Consider the following 24,026-nt stretch of genomic DNA (forward strand, 5'->3'; position numbering starts at 1 on the left):
AACTAAGGATCACTCCTTTTCAAAATACTCATTAACAGCTTTCATTTGATACCCATATCGTACAAACATATTCTAGAGTCACCCCTGGTCCACCTTTATGGCGATTTCTCGAAAAGGCGTCCACCGATAGACCTAAGGCCCACTCCCTCTTAAAATGCTCAGTAACACCTTTCATTTGATTCCCATATCGTACAAACACATTCTAGAGACACCCCTGATCCACCTTTATGGCGATATCTCGAAACGGCGTCCACCTATGGAACTAAGGATCACTCCTTTTCAAAATACTCATTAACAGCTTTCATTTGATAACCATATCGTACAAACAAATTCTAGAGTCAGCCCTGGTCCACCTTTATGGCGATATCCCTAAATGGCGTCCATCCATAGAACTATGGCCTACTCTCTCTTAAAATACTCTTTAATACCTTCCATTTGATACACATGTCATACAACCACATTCCAGGGTTACCCTAGGTTCATTTTCCTACATGGTGATTTTCCTTATTTTGTCTCCATAGCTCTCAACTGAGTATGTAATGTTCGGTTACACCCGAACTTAGCCTTCCTTACTTGTTCTTAATATGATGTTATCATTTTTTTTCTTTTCTTTTCAGGGTATCTTCCGAATGTCGTCCTACTCTCAGAATAATTTTTTTAAATGTGCCACGGAATTACAACCGCATACGATTGACGGTGCGGTATTACGGTGTGAGGCCCTCGTGGTATACCCGTTTTTATCGGGGCTACGAAAGAATCCTTTGGGTGCGGCGTGCGCGCGCGGACTCCGCCGGCGGGCCAGAGTTTGTGTGCAGAGTGTGTCAGCAAATGTTCAGCTGCTTCACAACTCTGAAGGCCCGCCTAAATCGGCACATGTGGTTTTCACCCGATCACTGTAGCTGCGGGAAGAGATACCCCTCGGCTTCCTCGTTGGGGTTACATCGACAGCGCAAGCATCCCTCGCTTTAAACGGGACAATTTTAATAATTCTTTCCTATTTTTTAAAGTATACCAAGACTGTCCATATGGCAGCACTGTAGTGTAGTTTTGTTGTTTGCGGAATTTATGCAAAAAAACGGCATTTATAGCGTGAGCGGTGGAAAGTGTGCATCAAAACAAACATGTGGGTATATATATTGTAGTTTTTTTATTTGAGGATGCTTTTTCCACATGTCATACAACCACATTCCAGGGTTACCCTAGGTTCATTTTCCTACATGGTGATTTTCCTTATTTTGTCTCCATAGCTCTCAACTGAGTATGTAATGTTCGGTTACACCCGAACTTAGCCTTCCTTACTTGTTCTTAATATGATGTTACCATTTTTTTTTCTTCTTTTCTTTTCAGGGCATCTTCCGAGCGTCGTCCTTCTCCCAAAATACATTTTTTAAATGTGCCACGGAATTACAACCGCAGACGATTGACGGTGCGGTATTGCGACGTGGGCCCTCGTGGTATACCCGTTTTTATCGGGGCTACGAAAGAATCCTTTGGGTGCGGCGTGCGCGCGCGGACTCCGCCGGCGAACCAGAGTTTGTTTGCAGAGTGTGTCAGCAAACGCTCAGCTGCTTCAAAACTCTTAAGGACCGCCTAAATTGGCCCATGTGGTTCACACCCTATCACTGTAGCTGCGGGAAGATATACCCCTCGGCTTCCTCGCTGGGGTAACATCGACAGCGGAAGCATCCCTCGCTTTAAACGGTAGTATTTTAACAATTAATGGCGGAGGCAGTGCTCCTCTTGCGTTCTTCGCGTAGTGGTTGAACTCCCCATGATCCTTCTCCATCACCGGTGCATGGGCGCTGATGAAGAGTAAATTAAACAAATTTGATTTATGCTGATAGTGGAGAGAGACGTTCATCCACATGGATGAACGACACTACTTGAAGATGAAGTCTCTCTCCCACGACGAATCCAACACCGAAGCTATGCTTATCTCCATGCCACATGCTTTATTTTCTTGGATATTGCTGATGTAAACTATTGATTTCACGAGGGCATCAATCAACTGGACAGTGTTACCATCATCTCCATCAGCGTTACCTTATCTTGCAACTTTTAATTTTTGCTACGAAAAGGGCGGACTTTACACGTCGTATGACTACTCCGATAGGCATCAGCAATGCAGATGAATTTTTTTCTGAAAAGCTTTTCATAACAGAGGCGTTTAGAAAACCGTATTTTCAAAATATTTTAATGTTATTTTTACTGAGACTTCAACCTTGGGGGGCACTTCCTCCATACCACGACAGCAGACATAAAAGTCAGAATTTCGCCTTTAGTATACTAAAAGTTTTAAATTGTTGATGATAAATGAATGATGATGAATTTATCTTTTTATTTTCAGCTGAAAGATCGCGTCAATGTACGATGCGCTTCGCCCTCCAACTTCTATGGCAAAACATGGGAAAGTGCATGTGCATACTACTGGGCACCCAGGGAGCGTTCGTCTACTGTGGAGAAAGCTTGGACAACAATAATGTTATTCATATTAATAATCGCTGTGGGAGCATTCGCCTTCTCATGCGTCCAGAAATATATAAAAGCACGAAAGCAACGACGAGATCGGCGAGAATATCGACAAAATCGCGATGAAATGATGGAAATGTAAGTTGAGATAATGTTAAAAAAAACTAATTTTTATCTTTCTAATGTCTATAAATCTTTAGTCGAGCGCAGAATGAACGCATGCTTGAGGAGGCTGGCACGCCGAATGCGCCTTGTCCTTACGAAAATAATTTACCATCCTACGAAGATGCTTTACGTATGCAAAAGTTGGTACGTCCCGTAAAATCAATGGTGGATCTTACCGAGACCGAACACATAAGACGCGCGAAACTGCGCCGTTCACAAACCAATCCCGAGGGAGAGATTGATGACGCTGATTTATTATTAGACGATCGTAAACGTTTTCGCAGCGAAGAAATGTTGTCGAATCGTGCTAAAGAACGTACAGCGCTGATTATACCATTCGCACGCACCGGCTATGTTGAATATACCAAATCGCGCAGTCGACAACTTAGCGTTGAAGATGGACGCTTTCCAGCCGCTCATATGAAGTCACAAAATTTGAAAAGCGCCGAAAAAATAGCGAACTTTCAAAGCTACGAACACAGTCCGTATACTAAACGGCGCCCCAAATTGGCTGATATACCGCCGTTTAAGCGCGCAACAGTACGTCCCGATAGCGTTGAGTTTCTTACCGATCCGGAGTATGAAGATCAAAGTAAACCTGGTAGTCCATTTGCACGCCGAAAGCCAAAGACGCCTACAATGCCAACTGTCGCTTCGTTAGATCGGCCATTAGCGCCAGCTATTGAGGATTATTTTGGTAAAGTGCAAAAGTCACGCGCATCCTCATTAGAAGATAGTGATTTTCAATTAGTCAATGAGCCCGAGATCTCTTCCATTGCCGAGCTGCGTAATACGTCCAGCGGCAACGATGATGGCGGCTTACCTACGAACTTGGAACGTGGTAGACGTAAGAAACGCTTGAATTCAACAAGTAGACGAGCTAGTGGTAATTTTACTGCTGCAGCAGTGGGTGATAGTTCGTCATCGTCGGATAGAGAACCGGTTGTGGTGGTGCATAAGCCAATGCGAGAAACACTATTCTGATGTGGTCTGCAAACCATCGATGCATGCAATTTTGTGATTTGCAAAGAGTATTCAATAATATAAATGTATTTTACACCTAATTTAAATGAAACCGATCGCCATCTCCATGTGCCATGTGCCTGAGTAATATGGGCGCCGGCTTGTAGGATAGTATGACTGTAGGCACCAAGGTTTGAACATCAGTACCAGAAAAGTAATTTTAAGTTTTTATATAGTAACAAAGTGCATTTGAGAGTAATTGTCTGGGGCGGAATAATTCCTACTCTAGATCATAGAGGTGAAGAAACCCGGCTTCCCGAGTAATACCCGGGTACATAGCTCCAATGAATATGAGAAATATAAGAAGAGAAGTAAATAATCAATTACTGGAAGACTGTTCTCGAAGAGTCTAGACCCTGAGTATTATATAAGCAGCGCAATGCAAGCAATGAGGAACCAATAAATTATGCCTTCACTATTCTCTATACTCACTTCTATGTATAACTGTCGGCGAGCGTTTATTTTAATCGCAAATATAGATGTGTATACATGTAAAAAAAAAACACGTCTAAAATGTAATTGTTGTTAGCTTCTAATTGGCAATAATAAAAAGTGGAACCGATTCAAGATGTTTTTCGCGTTTCGGTATAGTTTTCCGGGTTGGGAGTCTGTTTAGCCGTGAAGAAAGCAGAAGAAATTCTAGAGGAAGCGTGCTTAAACTGATAGTCAGGAGGCGTTAAAGGCAATAATCTCACACAGTACTTCGCAAGAAATGTCCTGCAATGCGAAAAAAATTGGAAAACTTCTCTCAGCCCAGACCATACGTCTATACATACTCGGTTCCCGGTCATAAAGGGATGGAAGGTAAGGAAATGTTGCGAGCCGCACCCGAAATCCAACACAGCCTAACGCCAAAACTCCATCGCTAAAAATATCTAAAACAACAAGTGCGCAGAAAAATATGCAACATTTAGTGCATTTGTTTACAAGGAATAACAGCTTAACACTAATACTTGAGATTTAGGCGGTTATTTCTCATCACAATATGGTACTTTTCTGCGCACTTGATACTGTTTTAGCAGAGAATTTAAACACATTTAAAAATAGAGCAGGACCCTATGCAGCATTTTCTGGCTCGTTTTCGTGGCTCCGCAATTGGAGTTGAAGAAACGGGCGCAGAAAAAGTGGCTGCATAGCATATCGGCGACCTCGGCAATCGGGGCAGCAACCGTAGCATCTATATACAAAATGCTATAATTTAGTTTTTTTCCCAATTAAAAATTGTATAAAAAAAATCAACAAATTTAACAAAAAAAAAAAAAAAAAAATGCCGCTCAAAATATTTGATAAAAAAAAAACTTCAGAAAATAGAATAATAAAAAATAATTTTATAAAAATCCAATAAATTTAACAAAATAATGCCGCTCAAAATCTTTGATAAAAAAAAACTATAGAAACTAAAAAGTAAAAACAGAAAAAAATGTTAGTAAAATAAATGAAAATAAAAGTATAATAAAACTTAAAACAACATAAACAAATAAACCAAAAATTTAGTAAAAGTAATTTGAAAAAAAAAAAATAATAAAATGAATTTAAAAAAACTTGAATATAAAAGGATACAATATAATAAAACAAAACAGCAGACATAAAATAAACCAAAAAAAAAAATAATAATTAAATTTATTTCAAAAATATATTTATTTATATAAATATATTTTTAAAAAGTAAGTTTACAGAAATAGATATTAAGCTTATAAAACGCTGATTTCGTTAGAAGCTGAAAAATTTAAGCTTACATAAAATTTTAAAAGAAAGCAATACATTTGATTTTTGTTTATAAAACTAAATCATTAACAAACATTCGGTCTCAACTCTTACAAAAAGATTATTGAAGGAAATTTAAATTTATTTACTATTGAAAGCGTTTATACTTCGCCTATTTTGTAAACTTACTTAAAGGTATTTCCAATAACATTTACAGAATTTTTTGTTGGGTAGAGAAAATACACACATCACACGCACATACATATTTTTTTCACTCTTTTACACCACTTTCACACATTAATTAAAGCTGGAGACATTGGTGCTTTATCGGTAACCGTATCGGTAACCTTTTAACAGCTGATTCGACCAACTTTATGAGAATCAATGCAATCGATTATTGGTGCCGCTAAGGTCGTAACCGTATCGTAGCCAACCAATTGGGTTTTGGTTTACCGTCGTAACGATAAACAGCTGATTACGTTAGGGATACGGATACAGCGATACGACATACGGCACCAATGACTCCAGCTTAAACCATTATTTTTACTTACCAATGTATGGCACAGCATCCTCCCTCAGGCGGTTGCCTTTATGATGAAGGTCCCGTTCCGTAAAGTGTGCCCAGCACACATAGAAATTCCATTTAGGAATATGGGCGTCAAGGGCAATACCCAAAGCCGCCCTCCATTTCACGTCTTAAGAAGGATTTACCGGCCAACGGAAGACCGGCAAAACCTTCTCGGTGTTCAAACACCCACGAGCAATACATTTACGAACGCGCGACATCGCAATTTATTTATTTAATTATATTTAAACCCGCGTAACTTTAATCGCGTCAACCGCACTTTCAAGAAAACTTTTTGGAATGAGCAAAATATCGACTTTTCGGCTTTTGCTTATCGAAAATTCATAATTCGATATGTTAACGGGATTTTCCATCAATAAAAAAAAAAAATCATTATTGAAGTTCGAACCTGAAAAACCTGCAGCCTTAATGTGCGCCAAACCTGCTATCAATTTTATGTTGTCTTATCTGCTACTTTGATCGTATATACGAATTTGCACGCCATAAGGCTATTTTCAACCCTCCATTTACCATTGAAATTAAGCTTATTTTACCTTTTTTAAAATTTCTAAATTATATTAATTAAATTCAAATTCATATTAAATTATAAAACAAGCAAATATATTGCTACAAGTAATAAAATTTAAATTTAATTAATCCTACTAAATACCTATATTCCCACAAAGAAATCATATCAAGAGAAAATCCAGAGAATTTATACACCAGCTGAAACTGTTGACAGAGAATTTTCTGCTGTTAACTGGTTAACATTGAAATTGGATTGTGTGAGGTGAAGTGCAAGACGTGTTCACATGCAAAAAAGTTGGAATCTAGCAAAAACGCCTTCTCATTGTGTTTAAATTCTCTGTCATTGTGTTTAAATTCTCTGGTTATATTATACACCTACAGATACACACATCTCTATAATGCGCCCTCTTTTTTATGTTCTTTGTATTCACCAAATTCATAAGTCACCACCTTTTTTGGCGACGTCTGTGGTGAACTTTTATCGTGGTGAGTACACGATTGGTTGCAGATCCCACTGTGTGTTGAAATAATAGATAATAGATGAGTTTTTGTACAGATGGCGCAACGTTTGCTAGTTTTATTTATTTATACACAAACTGTTCACTGCCAAGAGTGTCATCTGTGGGCCTATGCGCGGTATTTTAACTGATTAAACATTAACGCAAACCGAAAAGTGTTCCCACAATTGTTGCCAATCTTTTTTATAAAAAACAAAAAAAAATAGATAAAAACCGACAAAGTTTTCATATCAATGGATGTTGAAGAATTTGTATTGCAGCAAATATTTAGCTTTTGAATTAGGGGACTCATGTAACCGTATAAATGCCTTATAAAGTGTGTAAACGTATACATTTATCTAGTGCGTAAACGAGCTGTCAAATTTTGTATGAAAAATCATTTACACAATTTGGATAAATTTACGCGCACATTTCATTGTGTAAACACGGTAAACTCAAAGGAATGCGACCTTGCAGACATTACAGCAGGCATTTTCATCAGAAATCTTCAACATCAGCAAGTAAAAGCGTTTTAGTTTTGATATTTCACTTAATCTTGGCATTTTTTAATTTGTATAACAATCAAAAAAATTTAATTTGGCAATAATACCGCTGATAAACAATCAAGTTTATCAAGAGTATTACTAGGTGCGTTCATATAACAGCGTGTGTAAATGGATATAATTTTACACCTTATAAGTTTATATGCTTTCATGAGTCCCCCTATTTGTAACAATTGTAAACAAGTTCATTTAAGAGCGGTATTTTTTTTATTTTCAAAATACGTATATATTTTCCATTTTATTATTCATTTTTATTACAAAACTCATTCCGAGATGCGCGCTACAACTATAAATTTAAGTCTGCAAGTATTACTTGAGCATATCTTGGACCTTTAAAGAAATGTTCAAGAAATGGCCAAGTAATCCTTGTACGTTTCAATTGGTGCACGCAGAACGTATGTATGTCAAACGAAATTTAGTAAAGAAAATTTACAAATAAACGAAAAAGTTAATAAGTAAAAACGTCAAGTTTGGCTTTCAAGGGGAAAATAAAAAAGTTTCTCGATCTTTTATCTTGAGCGTTTTTCCATGATTTTTAGCGCGATTCACTAACCTTTCTAACAACATTCGTCAGCGGTAACTTAGCTTAACAACAATTTGACAGTTCTGCTATTCACTAACTTTTTCATAGCCACATTGCCAAGGAAATAAAGCAAAATGTTTCTTTAGCGTTAGCTACATACAACAATCAACTCACCTGGGAAAAATCTACTGTTTTAAGAAATGGGGTTTGGATGGACACAGCTTTATATCTGACAATTGTAAAGTGGTGGGGTTTTCCCTTCTAAAATATAAAACAGTTTTCGTGCTGGTCTCGAATTTTTATAAATTTGTTGAATTTATTATTAAAACGGAAGAGAAATGAATTGTTGCAACACTACATAGTAAGCCTTTTCACCATCTCCAATTGACCCTAACTGGCAGTTTATCAGACAAAGCAGCGAACGATTTCTGTTAAATAGAGTGTCGTTAGCGTTAACCGAAGATGGTCAAAATGGCCCGAAGTGAAGTAAAATCTTTAATATTTCAAACAATGGATCAAATCGTCAATATACATAAATCACGGTGATTTGATCGATGTGATTTCACCAGCGTTTGTAGGATCCCCTTTTTACTCAGCACCAACGCTCAAAACCCCCATTCAAAATGGCATGCAAATTAATCATAATTTATGTATGTATTTCAAAAGTGAATTGACGTTTTCAATTTGCAATTTCCCTGATTATCCAAAGGAAAACATTGCAGAAAACGGGTGGCGTACAATGGATAGCTCAGATCTTCTTTCATATCTATCTCCTGAAACATAAACATCGCATCTTTATTATTATCAAAACCTTTATCCTCATATGTAACTCCATTATTACCTTCGTCAGCTGGACTTTCATTTCTAACGGAGCCTTCATCTTCACCAGAATCTTCATTACTACCGAAACCGCCATCCTCACCTGAAACTTCATTTCAACCGGAGCCTTCATTTTCACCAAAACCTTGATTGTTACCAAAGCCGTCATACTCACCTGAACTTCCACTCCCTCCGGAACCTACATTATCACCAAACCCGTCATCCTCACCTGAATCTTCATTTCCACCGGAGCTTTCATCCCCGCCAGAACTTTCATTATTACCAGCGCCGTCATTCTCACCTGGCCATTCTTCTCCACCGCAGCCTTTATTCTCACCTGAACCATCATTTCCACCGGAGCCTTCATCCTCACCAGAAACTTCATTACCGTCAACCTCACCTGAAACTTAATTTCCACTAGAACCATCATTGTTACCAACGTCGTCATCCTCACTTGAACCTTCACTTCCACCGGAGCCTTCATCCTCACCGGAGCCTTCATCTTCACCAGAACATTCATTATTACCAAAGCCATCATCCTTACCTGAACCTTAATTCCCACCGGAACCTTCATTCTCACCAGAAACGTCATTCTCACCTCAGCGTTCATTTCCACCGGAGCCTTCAACCCCGCCAGAACCTTCATTATTACCAACGCCGTCATCCTCACCTAACCCTGCACCTCCACCGGAGCCTTCATCATTACCAGAACCTTCGTTATTACTAAATCCATCATCTTTACCTGAACCTTAATTTCCACCGGAGCCTTCATTCTCACCAGAACCTCCGTTTTCACCGGGGCCTTCATCTTCATCACAACCTTCACTATTACCAAAGCCATCATCCTCACCTGAACATTCATTCCCACCGGCACCGGCATCCTCACCGGAACTTTTATTTCCACCGAAGCCTTCATCCCCACCAGAACATTCTTTATTACCATCGCCGACATTCTCTCTTGACCCTTCTTCTCCCCCGGAGCCTTCATGCTCACCTGAACCTTCATTTCCATCGGAGCCTGGTGTGAAGGTAGCGTGCTCCGCCTATCACACCGATGATCCTGGGTTCACGCACCGGCAAAGCAACATCAAAATTTCAGAAACAAGGTTTTTCAATTAAAAGACAATTTTTCTAAGTGGGGTCGCCCCTCGGCAGTGTTTGGCAAGCACTTCGAGTGTATTTCTGCCATGAAAAGCTCTCAGTGAAAATTCATCTGCCTTGCAGATGCCGTTCGGAGTCGGCATAAAACAAGTAGGTCCCGTCCCGCGCATTTGTAAGAAAATTAAAAGGTGCACGACGCAAATTGGAAGAGAAGCTCGGCCTAAGATCTCTTCGGAGGTTATCGCGCCTTACATATATTTATTTTTTTTTTATTTGTGTTTAAACAGCGACTAATAAAACATGTTCCAAATAAAAGCCAGATTTTAATAACGTACTTCGCTTTGATTTTCTAAACTTTATTTATTTTTTAATTTATTAAATAAAATACACTTTTTACATAAAAAGTACATTGAAGCTTGTTATATTTTACAAATAAATTGAGTAAACTTATAGGATTTCAAATTTTCAATTAAAAACTATAATAACATTACGTATATAAAATATTTAAATGTTTCAGTTAGAACAACATACTTTTCCTATTTATGTATACCCAACAAGCAAAATAAGCTTAATTTACAAAACTTTAGAACAATGCTTTTTATAAATGTTTTTCTACACGTTTGTTTAAAAAAAAAATCCTAATAGTAATTTTTATAATATATATTTACATAAAAACGTAAATTTCTCTCTCTATTGAAATATATAAGGGAATATAGCTGTTGTTTTCACACATAGTTCGGAAATCGGCGGAGCATGTCACATGCTCTCATTTTTATGTTCAAGCGTTTTTGAAAATAGTGAATTTTAAATTTGAAAGAAATTTTCTGTCTTTTAAATAATTAATTAACATTCGCCCTCAACGCTTAAATAAATGTTACCTAAAATAATTTAAATAATTTCTTTTTATTTTTAAAATTTCGATACTTTGTTTACTACAGCAAACTTGCTTTTAGTTATTTTCAAAATCATTTACCGAAAAGCCTGTTGGGTATTTTTATAAATATTATTGGGGCAGCTCAAACGAACTTATAAAATTCCGGTAATGGTTAAAAGCTTATGTGGAGAAGGCAGGTTTAAGGGCAATTTTATCAGTCTAGTAACCGTGGTAATCGTAGAAAATATTCCACGTTTTCAAGACCAAATATACAACACTCAGGGAACGCACCACTTACACATGAAATATCCTTTGAATTTGATCTGCGTTTAGCGCCAGAAGACCTATAGAAGTAGGTATATTAGTTATATTTTAAGCATTTAAAACGTTTGCAAAGCAACAAAATTTGTTGTTCTTCTAATTGAAATTTCATTTGCATCATTTTTGTCTCATTTATAAATTTACTATTAAAATAAACACGAGTTTGAGTATAGAAAATGTAGAAACCGTAGAAAATGTTTCACAAATTTATTTTGTTGTTGCATGTTGAAAACTTTTGACAGTAAAATGAAAAGCTCTCAACGTTTTCTATGGATTATAGATAGAAAGAATACCCTTCATACCTTTTAAGGTGAAAAAGGGGCAGCTTCGTTTATTTAAATAGAAATTTTCGCCTTTTAGAAAATTTAAGAAGTACTAAAATTTTGGCATCTTTTCTTGTTGAATAATCTTTATAACTTAACTCGGACATAAAAAATAACTTTGGTATTACGCTAAATTACATTAACTCAAAATTACATAAATAAAAGCCATATTAAAAATTAAATAATGGATTGAGCTTTTGCAAATAATATGCAAATAAAAATTACAAAAGCTAAAGTTAATTTAAATGAAATAGAAGTTATAATAAGAAAATAATAAACTGATTATCTACTGCATACCTAATAAAACTCACATAACTAAGATTATAACAGTTTAAATTAAAAAAAACGTTATGTACTTTTATTTTCTCTACTCGGTCATTAACTGCAATAATTTTCAAATAATTAGTTGTTGTTTTATTATTTTATGGTTTGTTTATTTATCATTCATTGATTTCCTTAAAATGTGAATGTATGTTTATTCTAAAAATTTTAACTATTATTCTCATATTAAGGCCGGGTTTTTCAGTACGAGTTTAAACTCCAATTAAAGTTGACTAGAGTTTAACGTTGCCACTTCAGCCGCTTAAGCTGAGAAGAGCAGCAAAATTTTATGTTATCGAACAAAGTGGCAAGTTTAAACTCTAGTCAACTTTAACTAGAGTTTAAACTAGAACTGAAAAACCAGGTATAAATGAAATATTATGCAAAAACTATAACAGAGTTTACACCTGAAGCGATTATTCATCGGTAGTTGCTTCTTTTTTATGTGCTATTTGTATTTATAAAATTATCGAATAACAATTTATAAAATCAAAAGATAAAGATACTACCAACTACCGACTAAAATATTAGATGTAAAAACAGTTTTGAGAAACATACACGTAATATTACTGCCCTTATGTAAATTGATGTATACATAAAATGTACCCAACAAATATTGAAGTCAGATAAAGATTAGAGGAAGATAAGATAACCACCCTTGTTCTACTTTCTCAAATGTTAGAGGATAACTCGAGAAACACTGGATAAACATAACGTTCTCAAGCAAAACAGGTTTTATTATAAAATCGAGCAAAATTATTATTCTTCAATCGAAATTTAATGTTTTTATTCTCTAACGGGATCCTAAAGTAAATAGAATTTGCAATAGCTATCTTATCATTATCAACTCGATTACTTAGGTTAGGTTGAACTGGCCGGCCAACCCCCATCAGATGCCAAGACTTATATTATAGAATAACTCCGTCATTTTTGCAAATACTTGTTTTGGGACCCAGCTTAGTTGGTACCTCGAGATCTGGCAACTCTGCGGCCGAATAGCTGGAGCCTTGGCCTGGCGATCTCCGGACACAAATACAGAACGTGCTCAACCACTTTCTACACCTGCTGTTACTGACAAGGCCTAACTTATAAGCATGGGACGTCAGAAGGCACTATATAAGCCTATTTGTGAGTCTAAAAGTCAGACTTTGCACATGATCTTTGAAATTTTGCAGCTTCGCGCTTTTGTCCACGCCTTTCCTGGATCAGGACGTCTATCGTCGAATAAGCGAATGTGGCATCCTCCTTTGCCAACTCATCGGCATTTTAATGACCATCCATCCTTTTTTGAACGGGAACCCCGTTTAAATGTATGGTCCAGCCTGAGCGAAGTTTTCCCAATGCTTCCTTGCATTCCAGAACACTTCATGATGAAGTACTGAGTCAGATTATTGCCCCAATCGCCGCTTGGCTATCAGTATATATATTGTTGCGGCTGCAGCTTAAGCACGCCTCCTCAAGAATTTCTGCTGCTTTATTCACGGCTAATTTAGCAGCCTGTAGGATTTATCCATTTCTGGATCGACACAGTAAACAGCAGGCCCGATCCCTTTTCTGCCATTTCTGCACCCTGACAGCAACCAAGTGAAAGGGGAAAGATCAATAATTTTCAACATCACCAATTTTAACAGCACCATGGAAAGACGCTTAACCGCCTAGGCGATTTTGGTGCTGCATAATAAGGCACGCCAACTATCCCTGTTTCAACATAACTCACACCAATGGAGATCAAGTCTTCCAAGTAAAGGTCCCCTCCTTCGTCTGCTTCCCAATACGGGTTTCGATAGAAATACTATCTGTGCCAGAGCGTCTTCGTACAAAAGTCGTATAAACGATAAATCGTTGGCAGGATTTTCTCTCCTATACTCCAAAGATCCATACCATTGTCTCTCGTCTCGACACGGTCCATGATTCCTACCCATGCATCAGAAAAGGTATGAAGAAAGATTGTTGTTGTCAAGAGTTTTTCTCAATTTGAATTCCAATCAAACATTGTAGAGATGGCAGAACTTACTGAAGAAATTTCTGCTCATTAAACTGGAATATCTTAAATAAACATTGGTACCGGAGGTCGGTTTCTCTACTACTACTACTAAAAGTAAATTTGAAAAAATATAAAAATTATTATATTTTAGAATGGAATACACTAATAATCCCGTTGGAAGGACCAAGTCAAAAACCATGTGGTCCCCTCGATTTGCGAATTATCACCTGTTTTATTAAACGGTAGAAATCGTGTAGACAATCAAGTAGCAGTAAACTTTTTCGACTCGATTTAATCGATTTTTGTTTTTTTTTTTGAGAATCGAGTCGAAAAGTCTAATCTAGCCTAGCTCTAGTGCTCTAGTCTAAATTTTCTTTAACGTATATCGAGACTTGTATAGATTCAATCACCATTTTTGCACAAAAATGTACATAGCTTTGAGCATAGATACTATAAATTGCGTACCATTTTTACGTTTACTTTGTTGTTGTGAGTTTACAATCCGTGCATTCAATGTATTCCGTGCACCGTTTGCAATACATAGCGAATCCCCCCTATGTGAAAATTTGGAAGTCTTATTTTTTGTATAACACGTCGATATCTACATAAGTCAATGTTTATGTTTGGTAATTTTTCGAAAGTGCACTTTGAAAAACAAATGTATGTGTGCAAAATATGACGAGCAGAAGTTCAGGCCAGAAGCGAGAATTATAAAAATTGTTCGACAAAATTTGAGTTATGTTTATGAATAATGAGCCGTAAAAGGAGACGTTAAGACACTAACCAGACAAGGCTTTTAGGTGGTAAAGTCGAAGGGAAAAATATCGGAGAGGTTCTGTAAGTAAAACTGGTCAAAGTTCGCTTGAACAAATCTTTATCTGGTAAAAAATTTGAGCATGAGAAAGACAACAAAATTTTAGTCCATCATAGCCTTATAAATCGGCATGAATATCTCCGCGACCGCTAATAAAAGCATCTTCTGACAGTTTTTAGGCAACAGACTGTTACCACATTTTTATCTTCTAATCTTCTTTACAACTCATTATTCAAAATCTTAAGTGGAAGGGTGCGAAAACACCGAGGTCAATATTTAACCCAAGAGGAGCTATCCACCAACTTGCTCAGAGCTACTTCCATTAGAGCTTTATTTACCAGAGGTGAAGTCAAACCTCAACGCGAACATTGCAAAATAGCTCTTAAAACGTTGTGAAAGAGTTCCTAAAAAAGGTCAGTCAAAGGCTGTGCGAAGGTGGTGAAGTGGCATATTAGGGAAAATTTCTCGAACTTTTCAGAAACGGTGCTTATACAGAAATCATAACTCACTCATCACTCTTCATTATTTAAGAAAAATAATGCACGAATAAAATATTGGTAGTGATTTCTTTCTTTAAAGAAAAAATTGGAATATATAAGCACTATTTTTTAGGTTACACTACTTGTTTAAGTGGTATGAGCTGTTACTTTTCACAGAGTTACTCAAATAGACTTGTGTTTTAGTTTTGTTCCTTCCTAAATTCAAGTACTCGGTCAATATTATATACATTTATCGGAGTTTCACATATATATATAAAAATCTATGTCCCAATATTAGTCGAAGAAGCAATTTCAGTTGCGAAAACTGTATAAATTTTAGCTTGGGCGTGTCTCAGAAAACCGGGGTGTTGCAATGATTTGATGTGGGGGACAAGTTTTACTATTTTTGCAACGTAACTCGATAATATTATAACTTTGCAGGTGTTACATCAAGTTCCTACATCTATTAAGGCTACTCTGCACTATAACGCTACAACTGGATATATAATTATATGTACATATGTACATATATATATAAAGTTTATTATTCTTCGATGGTCTCATCACTGTATTATCTACATAATTATTTATGTACATTTATTTTATTTTCAATACATTACGGTTAATATTATAATTACATTAAATTAAATCTAAAATGTCCACACATTTTTTTTATTTCTCTTTATACATACATACTTGCTTACTGTATATGAACCGTCATTTTCGATAGTGGCTTAGGTCCATTTTTTTTCTTTTTTTGAAATTTTTTTAACACTCATTTCGATAAGTGTGAGAACTCTATGTCTAAAGTTAGCACCAGAAAAAAAGTTTGTTGCGTAGACTTATGCCACTATTAAAAATAACGACTGTGAATATAAGGACTATATTATACTGTTTTTACATTAAACAAACAAAAAAAAATTATTTTATTTACGTTGTTTTATTTGAATAATTTATATAATTAGCCTATCACAATATATTGTTGCTTTTCGAACTCATTAGTTTCATTCGTTTTTTTTTTTTCAATAATTTGGCCACTTTTTTTCCACGCGCGGTGAGGCACGTACGGTATGGTTGGTAAACTACTTGATAAGAGACAATTCTAAATTCTTGTGCTTATGAGAAAAGGCTGTTAAGACGCTGATCTCATTCGATTAGTGACGACCTGGTACAATACATATGCAACAAAAAGTGGTGCGCTAACGAAATCAATTTACGGTCCCAAGTCCTTTCTTACTATGGCATATAACATTTAACGTTGAGTACTGATTCAAGCAGATGTGATGACTAAAAATTTATAATATAGTAAAAAGATATATGCAGATTTATTTACTCAACTGTCAGCTGATCGTTTAATTTATTAAAATACCACCATCATCATATTTGATTTGGCTGAGAACTAGCCACAATATAAACTCACGCCTGCTCTCATGAAGTGGAAGAAACGTTTGCGTTTTATTGGACTTTGTGAGTATCACATTGAATTCTCTTATTCCATAAATTAATAAAAGCAGAGTATAGCCTGAAGACGACCCCTTTATCATACGTTTTTTCAATCAAGTTTCAAGTTCATTGTACGAGCTTACATTTCTATAAAAGTTTGTGCAATTTCTAGTACATGTACATTATGTGTGTGTAGGTTTTTCAAAAAATATCAGTATATCCTTTTATTTTTCAAAATTCTGAACGGGATCTATGATATTCCATTGGGAGTGTGTAAAAAATAATTTTTTCTTTTGTCGAAAAAACTGTTCTCTTGATTAAGGCACATTTTTCTGGCACATTCCTAATAATTCTTAGAATCTACAGCTAATTGATCATATTACTCCTTCCATTCTTATAGCAGTCTAAAAATATCAAGCCTATAACTGTGATGAGATATATGTCTCTACTATGATGGAAGGTATATTAAGTTGAAGAACACTTTATGGAAACACTGTCAATTCATAATTGGTTGATATATGTAGGTATGTATATATCGTGGTGGTTATGGAATTAATTCGGAGTAGGGATCGGTATTAAAATCAAGAAATATTTTGTTATATTTTCAATCGGATGATTTAATTAAATTTGTATGAAGAAAAATCAAATCTAATTAGAACAGCTATTCAATATATTCAGAGTCTATTACCGAAATATTCGAGACTAGTAACCTTTGAATAATTTCGTCACGGGGTCTGGAAGTTCGGTCCTATATGGTATTATCGAACCCAAAAAAAAAAACTCGATACCCCATTTCGCAAGATAAACGACTTTTGTGAAAAGCAGCCCTAATTTTGAATCATACATTAATGCGAGCCTGAATAATACATAGGGCACGTATCAGACTTTAAGGCAGTTATATAATGTGAAGTTCAAAAATTTATACCATTTTGCTGCAGAAAGCTGACCATAGAAATCTGAGAAAACTCTTGTATATTGATGCCTTACGGTAATTGACGCCTGCAGGAAAACTAGTCTGTCGACTACTCCTTACCTTCGTGAATAGCTCACGTTCTGTTAGCGAATGTTAGTTAGTGAGCGAATGCCTAACAGAGCAACAACTGCAATATCATTAAATTTTTAAAAAACAATTCTATCCAATTCGAGCCTTCGATTTTTTTCCTAAACTGGAAACAATACTAAGGTTTGTATACTTGATTCAATCTAAAATTTTTTGTTGATAAAATTTTATAGATTGCAAGGTTTTTAATTAGATAATCGAAAAGGATTTTGTTTAGTTTAAAAATCAAATTTCAAAAATCAAGCCATGTAGGTATTGGTTTCAGTCCCATTTCTAATACAAATCTCATTTCACAACAACCTAATTTCATTTATTTCATTTCCTGTTTTGCCAAACGAAAAAGTTTCCATAACAACGGCGAATATTTCTTAATTATTAATAATTTAAAAAAAAAATTACTTTAAAATTTGTAAGCCTATTTTTGTATTTTTTTATTTTAGCATACATAGTTACTGTCTTTGTCGTTAGCACCAGTTAGACGTAAATAATCTTTAGCACTCATATTCAGTATTCAGACTCTGTTCCAACCTATTTAAACCCGTCACACAGCACCGCGCTACCCAACACCGCCTAGTGGCCATTAACTAACGCCGCTGCGGGCGCATGCACGCCAGGCACAATCAAACTGTTATCAACGCCATTCGCCATTGCCGCCGTCGTCAGCGATATCACTGGCGTCGTAACAATATCACCTGCATTCGATTTGCTACGCGTCACTAACATAGGTGTCTTAGGGTGAGGTGTTTCGGTCAATTTAACTTTGACACGTCCCGTTTCGGGGGAATACACTGGTGAATAACGTCCTGATTTTGGCGACGCTGGCAAATAACTATCATCATTATTGTTATTGTGCTCGGCACCCAATTTTGGGTATTGTGCATACTTGGAGGCGCGTGGCGACTTCGGTGTGGGGTAACGCGGTGTGATGGGATGATATTCGTGTGGTGGTGCAGCTTCTGTGGCAGATGGTGCATTTTCCTTTTGCACATGTTCATTTGGTGCAGTTCCATTGCTACCATTGAGCAAGGGTTGTTGTTGGCCTGCACCAACTTTGACATCGTTCGAGTCGTATGGCTTCTTTTGACTAGCACCATTGATCGGTTTAGCAAAATCGGATTTAGTTTTATCACCTATAAGCGGCGATTGTTCATTGCCATTACGCAGTGGTTTACCCAAATTCTTTTTGTCCATATCTAGCAATTCAGTTTGGCGTGGGTTTTCCGCATCGTGTGCAGCTTGGCGATTGTGTTTGCAGCGTTTGATGCCTACAAAGAGTATCAAGCCGACAACAATAATACCAATTACACCTAATAAGTAATACGTTGCATTTGTATCATCCTTCTGTTTATTGCCTATATTTGCCGTTAGAATAGCGCTTGGCTCACCACTTATAGGTCCTTCGGTACTCACATCTGTCACATCTTCCGATTCTAGATTATGTTGGTTGATTGGTACGATTGCTTCTTCAGACACTGGTTTTCCAGTAGGAGCTGCACTGCTTTCTTCAGCAAACCTATTGGTGTCGAAGATACCCATGCCAATATTAAAAATATCATCTAAACTCCTATGTTCCTGCTCCTCCTCTTCCACATCTTTCGCAGGAGTTGATTGTTCAATAGGTTTGCTGTCAAACGCGTCGTCTTTGTCACCTTCATCGGGTGCTTCGAAATCATCGGTGATGAGCGGGCCACGTGCGATATCAGGAAGGATTAGTGGTCCAGCGCCACTTCCCGAACCGTCATCATAATCTTCATTCTCTTTTGCGTTAGGTGACAATGGTTTATCGGTTGTAAAATGTTCTTGTGAATTTTCTACAGCAGACGCTACAGTGGTCATAGCCAAATTGATTGGCGCATTCATTTCACTTAAATCGCCAGAACCTTCAACTTCATTCAAGTTCACCGAATTTGTCTTAGCTGCGCTCGCCTTTTCTATGGGCATGAATGCTTTACCCAATTCATCGTCATCGTCTTGATCACCCGCCTCCTCAACTGGTTGATCACCCATCATTAGCTCGTTGTCCTCTTCCTCGTTGAGTCGTCCGTTCTTTTCATGGTCACAAATATCTGTTTGTTTGACTTGCAACCAAGGCTTGCCTTTTACTTCACTTGGGTATTCACATTTGACGGCATTTTCCATAAAAACATGACGCTCCTGCAACCAATTACGTACGTCTAAAGTCTCACAAGTGCAATTTATTTGATTGTGACTCAACTCGAGCGTCTCCAAATTGGACAGCCTGGTCAAATCCAATGGCAAATTTGTGATATCATTATGTTGTAGATTCAGTACTTGCAAATGAACTGGTAACTTGTTTAGCTTACTCGATGTAATGCGATTATGTTTGAGGTTCAGTTTTTTTATGCGACGTCCTAGATGACCAATTTCGTGCAGCTCGTTGTGCGACAGATCAATTGAAGTAACATCGGGCAGTTTTTCTAATGGATGTGATAAACGCTTTAAATTTAGATACGACAGATCCAGTGAATGTATGGCCAGTGAAGTCGCTGTGGGTGCATATGAACGTAAGCCTTCTAAGCTTCTACATTTGGCGTGTAGAAAAGGTACATGCGTGTGCTTCGCTAAGACACATTGGCAGTCAGCGGGGCAGTTGTAATTATTGTTATTTGGTGTGGTAGTATTTACAGCACTCGACGGTTCTGTGTTCGTTGTGGGTGACCCGTGGACCAGAAGTGCGCAGATAATTAAGAGAGAAGCGTAGATGGATGGTAGTTGTACCACTCGATGATATTTGCGTGGCTCTGTCATTTTATATAAGGATGTGTATTTGCGGTAATGTGGCCTGAGGAGATGAGTGCTAGTGACTAGGTAATTATGTCGATGGGAAGACGACCAAAAGCAATTGCTAGTTGAGGTAGGGCGTTTAGGAACGTCCTTAATACTTTACCAATCGATGACCAAGCGAACTGGAAATGAAAAGAAGAAAACATTACTAAATTAGTAAAAAAAACCTAGTAAGTTGGAGTTATAAAATTTTTATAATTATGATAAATAATAATGATTGATTTAAATTTTGCAAATTGTGCAAATAACTATTTTAATTAGTATATTTTCTTGTGTGTTTAAGGGGTCTTGAGAATGCTTTAGATATATAATTTGGAACGTTTTTTTTGTATCTTTCAGGGAAACGAAGCAGAGTCTCACCTATTCTACAAAAAAAACTTATGGTGCGATTTGTTTTAAATTCAGGGATACCTCCTTGAATAGCGTATTATTTGAGAATAATTTATTTCCGGAAAGTGGACCAGGATCCGAACTATTGCAATAAATCTTTTTTGTGATGCGATTCGCTCGGAACTTATTATATAGGCAACCTTTCCAATAGATTAATCTTATATGTAAGAACGAATGCAAAATCTGTTGGTAACTTTATAACTCGAGATCGGGTGAAACATTTTTTGAAAAACATATCTTATAACTGCGTTTTAGTTCCATATGTGGAGACTTTTTTGAGATATAGACCAAAATGTGGCCTGGGGTGATTCTAAAATGTGTTTCCGCAATATTGGTATCAAAAAGGCAGAAAAACAATAAAATAAAAGTTAGAAGTTTGAACTGGAGAGGGGGGCAAAGAGAAGGGCGGTAGGATCGGGGATATAGGTCAGTAGAAATGAACCGGAAATCTTTAGTGCAAAACAAAAATTTGGCGCATAACAAATTTTTTGCACCACAAATATGATAAGCTGCAGAAGCAATTTTTGCAAAATATATATCCAAGCAGACAAGTGCTTAATGCTCCCCCAACCACTATGATGAGATCCGACCACACCTATCTTAACTTCATCCTAAGGTAGGAAAAGTATTCACAGAATCGGTGGCTTGAAATAAAAAGTTAGGCCCATTTACGATCTAACATTTTTTATGGGTAAACTCCTATCTATGCTAAACCACTCCAGATTTACGTGATATATACATTAGGGTGAGCCGAAAGTCCGCTATTTCGGAATTTTCATTATTAATGCCAACAACCTCATCCCTTTCATGAATGTAAATTAACTATAATATGTTAAGTTTTGAAAAATTCATAAAGTTTGAACAATCAACTGAATGGCATGTATATTATTATACGACCGATCTTAACGCTTTTTTCAGACAACAATGTATGTCTTATATATAAACTTCCTGTTTAAATGAGGAATAAATTACAAAAACCTCCTTTTTCGAAAAATTGGTTGTATGGAAATATATGTTATATTGGTTCGATCCGGTCTTTCCCCACAAATGATTAATCGGGTACCCAAATATACCAGCTCACCAAATTTGATCAACATATTTCAAAAATTAAAGGACTAGTTTTCGTTCAAACAGACGGACAGACCGACAAACAGACACAGGGACATGCTAAATCAACTCAGCTCGTCATCCTGATCATTTCGGTATATTTATTGGTGGGTCTATCTCTTCTCCTTTAAGGGCTTACAATTTTAAGATTCGTGACAAAGTTAATATCCCACCTCATTTTTATAAAAGGTATACAAATATTTTCCTTGCACAAAAAAAAGGTTCGGAAACAAACAAAAATGTAGGTCAATCTCTTAGGCTCGCCAAATCCCGTTAAAGTTGGAAGTTATTTAAAATTTGTTTTAACCTATTTTGAATGGAAATTCACAAAAAAAGGCCCGATAGTATAAAATTATGTCTAGTTAATAGTTACTGCTCTAAAAAAACATATTATTTCTTTTTCAGAGTAAACAATTAATTTCAGCATACAACTTCATGTTAAATTTAATTAAACGCAAACCGACGCGGCCATGATCGAAAATGTTGATGAAATAGGCAAACTAGTGTACCGCCGTCGGGATGTCGGTGAATAAGAACTCCGACCCCACTAATCCAGGGTTCAGGCCCCGAGTAAAGCCGGAGAAGTTTAGGAGAAAGTTTTTCTAAGCGTGCTCGCCCATCGGCAGTGATTAGATAAGCGCTCCGAGTGTATATCTGCCATGAAATGCTTATCAGGCAAAACTCGTCTGCCTTGCAGATGCTGTTCGGAGTCGGCATAAAGCCTATAGGTCCCATTTCGCCAACTTGTAGGAAAAATCAAAAGGAGCACGATGCACATTTGTAGAGAAGCTAGGCCTAAAATCTCCTCGGAGGCTATCGCGCCTTACATTTATTTCTATTTATTTATTCCGCCATACCGGGCCGCCTCGGAAGGTAACGATGGCCTCACCATAGTAAGGGGTGCTGCTGTGGCTGACGGTTTGCTTTCCCCTATAACACCACTGAGCCCACCTTGTCGGGCAGGTGGTCGTACGACAAAGATGAACAAATCAGGATCTTATGATAATTAGTACAATGAAGGAGGAAGAACGGATTCTCAAGCAAAGGAAAAGAAAATCGCTATAAATGATGCGTCGGACTCGAGGAGCGAGAGTAGTGGAGAGCAAATGAGCTCCGTGACGGAATGGAATGTGAATACAAACGGAAAAGTAGAGTGGCGAAGTGTAAGTGAGCTAGACGAAGATGCTATCTGAAAGCATTTCCTTTCAAAGTGATGGATACAATTGACAAAATAGGGTTTCTTACCGCCCTGTTTTTACTACTATAAATGTTGCAATTCTGACACTTAATAGAACTCTCCAGGCGCCAGAGCTTAAGATATGGTAAGCTTGTGTTCACGTTGCAAATGTATTTGTTGCTCGAAAAAAGAAAGGATAAAGCCTTTTAAATGAAATTGGTGATCTGTTATTTACTTTTATTCAGCTCAACGCCGACGTATGAGCAAGATTGGTATGATTACAAGAAACTGAGCTGAGGAGGCAAAATCATATAAGTTGGATTCAAAGTAGCAAGAAGGCTGATTTCAAGAAAGACCGGGCGATGCTGAAGAATTTACTAAAGAAATTTTCTTTGAAGTGGGGAAAATTTCGACGTAATGAGTAAGAGTTTTTGTAACTTTTGTAAGTAAATTGTTAAAGAAAGACCGTGATCTAGGCCGAGCTCCTTCCCCATATTTTGGTGTGCACAATTGTTTTGTGTCGACAACATCTGGTAGGACAGAAGAACTTTGCTGAGCAGAATATACACTGAAGGGGTTGTCAACTGCAGCCGATCCTTTTTTATTTAATATATTTAAATTTTTCCTAAGTATTTTGTCCCGTCATCCTTAAACTTACACACTAACTCTACACAATGGCGGCTACCGATAGATGGGTCTGGTCGAATATACAACCATCTCATCAGAAAAGCCAATACATTTCTTTGCACTGATATTATACCGAATAGTCAATCCTTTTTGATTTTAAAAGCGGATTTTAGGGACCGGCAGCTGCAAGGCTGCGGTATTGTGCTTCATAAAAGCATTGATGCCCAGTGTTAAGACTCGATGAAGCATACATAGAGAGAGTTAACAAAGACAGTCAACTGGCATGGTCCATACTCAATAAGCAAAACAAGATACATGAAAATGGGCATTACAATCCTCTTCAA

The 24,026-nt window shown here is 36.9% G+C and overlaps 2 protein-coding genes across 20 annotated transcripts in view; one reads left to right on the top strand and one right to left on the bottom strand.

The window, feature by feature from the left end:
• LOC137245649 (insulin-like growth factor-binding protein complex acid labile subunit) overlaps window positions 1–4,209 on the top strand; it is a 39,221-nt gene extending 35,012 nt beyond the window's left edge. For all 5 annotated transcript variants that reach the window (XM_067776646.1, XM_067776649.1, XM_067776647.1 and 2 more), the window contains 2 exons: window positions 2,348–2,607; window positions 2,670–4,209. In XM_067776646.1, the coding sequence (XP_067632747.1) occupies window positions 2,348–2,607; window positions 2,670–3,618 (1,209 nt within the window). In that variant the 3' untranslated portion in view covers window positions 3,619–4,209. The remainder of the gene's footprint in view (window positions 1–2,347; window positions 2,608–2,669) is intronic.
• Window positions 4,210–11,209: 7,000 nt separating this feature from the next.
• The window catches only part of wdp (windpipe), a 166,429-nt gene continuing 153,612 nt past the window's right edge, over window positions 11,210–24,026 (bottom strand). For all 15 annotated transcript variants that reach the window (XM_067776662.1, XM_067776660.1, XM_067776670.1 and 12 more), the window contains exon 5: window positions 11,210–20,503. In XM_067776662.1, the coding sequence (XP_067632763.1) occupies window positions 18,147–20,345 (2,199 nt within the window). In that variant the 5' untranslated portion in view covers window positions 20,346–20,503 and the 3' untranslated portion in view covers window positions 11,210–18,146. The remainder of the gene's footprint in view (window positions 20,504–24,026) is intronic.

This window comes from Eurosta solidaginis, chromosome 3 (assembly GCF_040869045.1).
Source record: "Eurosta solidaginis isolate ZX-2024a chromosome 3, ASM4086904v1, whole genome shotgun sequence".
NCBI lineage: Eukaryota > Metazoa > Arthropoda > Insecta > Diptera > Tephritidae > Eurosta > Eurosta solidaginis.